Consider the following 5,563-nt stretch of genomic DNA (forward strand, 5'->3'; position numbering starts at 1 on the left):
GCTGCTGCCTGTCCGTCTGCCTGACACCCACACACACATAATATATTCACCTTATTTTTCACGTAAGCGAGGGCGCCGCCATTTTCGAACTATAATGTGTAAGATTTCCGGTAAAGCACTTCCGCTAATAGTACGCTAATGTTAGATGTATTGTGGTTCTGTAGTTTTGCGTCGACTGTGTATATTTTACTGGCTAGTTAACTTTTAATATGGATTACAGAAAGACTGGCGTACTTTGCGCAGTTAGGGGGTGTCATAACAGTTGGTTCAAGCGTAAAAAATATCTGCAAGACATTTGTTTTGACCATAATCCACGCACCAGAGCTGAATGTGGATGTGGAGCACCCTATGATATGCACGCCCCCCCGAAGTGCGAAGAAGCGCGTCGGCTTTGGTTAAAAGCCTTAAACTTAAAGAAACCACCGAAATTGCCATACGTTTGTTCTTTCCACTTCGTTGACGGCAGACCCACGGAAGACCATCCATTCCCCGAGAAATGGTTGGGCTACGATGCTCCAGTGAAGACTCCGAGGCGACGGCTCGTCAGGATATATCCACAATCAGGTACAGCTTTTTGTTAAGTTACGTGCTCTAACAGAAGACATTGTTTAAACGATTTCTTTTTTGATGACACTCATATTAGGCATAAATAATATTTAGTGTTAAGCTGAAGTTGTTGGTAATAGTGGAAAATTTGTATAAAAGCACTTAAAGGGGTAACGTTAGCTAAAATTACAATTCTGTCATCATTTACTCACTGTCCAATTGTTCCAAACCTGTATAAATTTCTTCAGAGAATGAATAAAGAACGTTTGTAAACGAGCATACCTTGGTTTCCATTCACTTGCATAGTAAGAAGAAATAATAACATTACTGTGGAAGTGAAGGGGACCAAAAGTCGTTTTTGTACTGTACATTAACATTATTCAAAATGTCATTCTTTGTGTTTAGTAGAAAAAAAAATCATACAAGTTTGGAACAACTCAAGGGTGAGTTAATGATGCAAATGCTGTCACTGTCCTGCCTGGGGGATGCCTTCACTATATTACATTTAAATCTAATCATGACAAACTATTTATAGTTGGAAAGGTGTAAGACTCCTAAATAGATTTTACCAGTGTTTTTTTTTTTTTTTTTTTTTGTTACAAAGATGTAGGAACAGTAATACATTAATTTACGTCAAGAGTTCACCTGTAAAAATCTACCACCTAACAAGGGGCTTTAATTTTATAGCAGTTTTGGATTAAAACTATTTTGTAAAATATTTTGCACTTTCACATCAATGTTTAAAAATGGAGCGTGCCAGTTAAGGGGTTAAAGGTACCGTCATTGTTTTGAATGAAAATGCCACTGTACTGCAACACCACGGTGCCATGTACAAAATACTTTTGATACTGTTTGTAGTACTTTTTGTACATGGGGGTGGAGAATTTATCAGTTTCTACTGAGCATCTGACTGACTTTAGTGTTGTGTTTTGCAGATGATGAGCAAGGTGACGGCACCTCTGATGACCATGAGACTGCACAAATGGAGCCATTGCAGCTGCCTCTTCAGTACAGTGATGCCTGCACTCAGTGGGAGGTCCAGGCATTGACAGACCACACTTATGCCTCAGGGGATAAAATAATGTTGCACAAGGCAACACAGTTCCACAGCGAAGATCCCTTAGCCCTTTCCATTCTCAAGAATGATACTAGCTCTCTATTGTACACTGGGTTCACCCTTAGTGTCTTTAAAGAACATGTTAAATATCTCCAGCAGTTCTACACTTCCAAGTTTAAGATGCACGTAATGGATCAAATTCTGATGACCATGATGAAGTTGAAGTTGAATTTACTTCAGGGAGATCTTGCTGAACGCTTTGATGTATCCCAGAGTGCAGTAAGCCGAATTATTTCCTACTGGATTGATGCAATGGAGGAGCACATGAGAGTCTACATTCCATGGCTACCACGGGAAACAGTCCGCAGCACAATGCCTCAATGCTTTAAGGAAAACTTCCCAAACACCACCTGCATTATTGACTGCTCTGAGACAATTCTGCAAAAAGCACACAATCTTGACTCCAGAGGGGAGTCATACAGTCATTATTATTCAAACAATACTTTGAAATATTTAGTTGCCATTGCCCCCTGTGGACTCATTATGTTCATCTCCCCTGCTTATGGGGGAAGATGCAGTGACAAGTTCATTACCCAAGAATCTGGCTTCCTGGACTATCTCCAGCCGGGTGACGAAGTGATGGCTGACAGAGGCTTCACCATTCGTGATTTGCTGTTTGAGAGAGAGGTAAACCTTATCATGCCAGCATTTACTCTAAAAGGTGGTCAGTTGTCTGACGAGGATGTTACAGCCACAAGGAGGATCGCAAATGTTCGCATACATGTGGAAAGAGTGATCAGACGGCTCAAGGTGTTCAAAATTGTTTCTCAGACTGTCCCTATTAACATGGCACACAAAATGGACAAAATCCTCAGAGTGTGTGCAGCACTTGTAAACATGCAAGGTGACATCATCCATGAGAACACAGAATAAAAATTGCTACATTGTTCACCATCTGCCCTGTTTGTTAAACTTATGTATATTTTGTAAATAATTTACACTTTTAGTTGTTGAACTCCACTGATTTGACAGTGGTTCAAGAAATAATTAGTTGTACATTATTAAAGTATTGTGTATATAAAACCACAAACTCACTACTAATAATTTAGATGAACCAATAAAATGTGGTGTAGTAATTTTGGATACATTGTGTAGTTGTTTGGAATTATTTAGTGTGGCTTCCTCAATGCACAGACCATTAAATATACTGCTTTTTGCATAAATATTTTCAAGATCTTATATTACATTCTCCCTATATATGCACAAACACAATCAAAATGTCAAGATGCAATTTATTTTGATTTCTTTCCCAAGTGAAAATGATACAGTTTAGGAGTGCTCTGTAAATATGCAATTTTGTCACTTTTTTTTTTTTTTTGTAAACTCATGAAGCAAAAAGACAACATTCTGAATTGGGGTGTCAAATGATTTATTATATCCACAATAACAGTTTGTGCACACATATATATAAATGAGTTGGCATTCATTATGAATTAGTAGGATTAACTTGTTTTGACATTTTAACTACTGTAAGAACCAAAAAACTTTATTACTAAAATTACTACTTTAAAACTATTAACAAGTGCTTTCACAGATAAAAGTTTTAATTTTTTCAGTTTCATTTACTAGTTACCTAAAGCCTCAATGCAATCACATTAGGTTAACAGTACTTACTTGCATATATCAGCTGCTCGTCTGTGCATGATATCCCAGTCAGTCCCTTTGACACTGCATTCTGAACCTATACAAAGTGTAAATGAAACAGTTATGCATGTAACAATTCTAATGTATTTTACTTGATGTTACTTAATACATTAACTTAAAAGGCTTCATTTTCTATTAATGAATATTATGTAGAACTTTACGGTGGCCGAGAGAGCTAAACGCGCTGCAACTTAAGAAAACACATGCAAACTGAAAAAAAGACAACAAATTAAGAAAATATCAACATCAGTTTGACAACACAGGAACTGCAAATCCTCGCAACGCAACCAAACTCGGAAACGTGTTTTTTTTTCTGTTTGCATGTGTTTTCTTAAGCTGCAGCGCGTTGAGCTCTCTCGGCCACAGTAGAACTCACCTTCATGCTTCACTCACCTTGATACAGCATCACATCATTTGAAATTTTACTGATTTACTTATATTACTTAGTACACAGTCATCAGTCAGCTGCACAAACAAAATTTTAATGGATCACAGTTATAAAGAAACAGTTTCTCTCAAGTATATTGGTCACTCACCTTCACAAAAAATGAGGCAGAATATTAACCTCATCACTCTTCACTTTCATTGCATAGTTTGTCCATGCTATAAAAATGACTGCTTAATGTGTTACTTACATATCTATGTGAATAAAGTCTTTCACATAGGAATGGAAAAACATGCAGGTGAGTGGTAATGACAGAATTTTTCAAATAGCATGCCAGATGCAACTAGATACACATTAAGGGACATGTATTATAGCTTACTCTTACCTTTGTCCAAGATGCCTTGTAACACGTGATTAAACGTTGTACTTACCTGGACTGGATAGAATTACCATTCTGATTATTAAAGAAAAACAAAACAAAAGGTTAATCCTAGAAATGCATGTAAAAAAAAAAAAAGCCTGGAGTTAAATAACTAAACATACAAAAACGCACCCATTTATAGAGCAGTTAAATTGAAGACAATCTAATATAATTAAAATCTTAGTACACATAACTTTATATATATATATATATATATATATATATATAATATAACTATAATACCATCAGTAATGAAATATTACCTATGAACATATTTCCTGTGTGAGTTTAGTATATACTAAGTGTGTACTCACCTTCCATAGGATCGCAGCTGCGTGGCTACAGGATTTGCCCTGTCCGGCAATACAAGAGCAACCAGTCGTCTCAATTGTCCCGTTAGCTGTAGTAAGGACCCAAGCTGAATGAACATTTGCACGACTTTGACTGGGATTCACGTCGGCTTTTAAAAACACGAATTCGCTGTCTGCTTCATGTACCAGCACTCGGCCGACTTTCCCGCTGTGCAGGTACTGATATGCCTCAGTGCTTTTATAGTTCCGCATCGAAGACCCGTCTACTCCGAGCGATAAAACGAAGTAGTTGAAAATGTCCTCATATGTTATGCCAGGCCACTTCTTCATTTCATCTTCCCACTGTGTTATACACCGCGGGTGTGGTAAATATTTACCATCACGGTGTTTGATATTGTTCTGTGCGTGCTCCGACCACATCGCTGCTTACGCTCCTTACCTACCGGCTAGAAAAACGGAACTCTAACACATTATAAGGAAGTACGTCATCGTATTTACTTCCGCGTTGCAAAATAAGGTGAATACAGGCTGTCTGAATGACTGCTGCTACAGTTATCTATTAAAAATCGCTTTCTGTAACTAAAATAACTTGAAAAAATTACGCAAAAACAAAAATGAGAAATGTTGCCTTGGCAACTAACTAAAAATAATACGTAGGGCCTACTAAACTAACTAAAAAAAGATATAGAAATATATATTTTAAAATAATATAAATTTCACATACTGAAAAAGCTCTACTAGAACTAAAATTATAATGAAAACTGAGAAAAAAAGAGATATTATAATAATGTATAAACAATACTAAAATAACACCAATCTGAACCATAATAGATGTTTCTAATAAAAGTTAGATGAGGTGAATAACTTATAAGGACATACCACTTATTTTATGAATGCAAGAAGTGTTACCCAGTATATTTAAAGGCCGGGGCTAGTTGTCACAACAATTGCAATATTTAATACTTCTCAGATGTTTATTTCTGAACGCAATTTTATAGGCACATGCATTAAATTAATCAAATATTGTAGTTAATAAACCATAGATTTATAACATTTGAAACACTTATGAAACGGCTGTTTTCTTGTGTTCACTTGTTACCCAAAAGCTTTAGCACAATGATGATACAATTCTCAAAACC

At 36.5% G+C, this 5,563-nt stretch overlaps 1 protein-coding gene across 1 annotated transcript; it reads left to right on the forward strand.

Annotated features, from left to right (window-relative positions):
• Positions 1 to 1,344: 1,344 nt before the first annotated feature.
• Positions 1,345 to 2,603, forward strand: LOC141340855 (uncharacterized). Its single transcript, XM_073845946.1, has 2 exons — positions 1,345 to 1,375; positions 1,482 to 2,603. Exons 1-2 carry the CDS (start codon positions 1,345 to 1,347, stop codon positions 2,534 to 2,536), a joined length of 1,086 nt encoding a protein of 361 aa, XP_073702047.1. The 3' UTR covers positions 2,537 to 2,603.
• Positions 2,604 to 5,563: the final 2,960 nt, after the last annotated feature.

The sequence above is a fragment of the Garra rufa genome, chromosome 8 (genome assembly GCF_049309525.1).
Source record: "Garra rufa chromosome 8, GarRuf1.0, whole genome shotgun sequence".
Taxonomy (NCBI): Eukaryota; Metazoa; Chordata; class Actinopteri; order Cypriniformes; family Cyprinidae; genus Garra; species Garra rufa.

Bases quoted from the DNA above. Each gene is read 5' to 3' on its own strand.
- LOC141340855 (XM_073845946.1), top strand. From the start codon at position 1,345: ATGCCACTGTACTGCAACACCACGGTGCCAT. The intron at 1,376-1,481 runs GTACAAAATACT...TGTGTTTTGCAG, and splicing joins CTGCAACACCACGGTGCCAT to ATGATGAGCAAGGTGACGGC.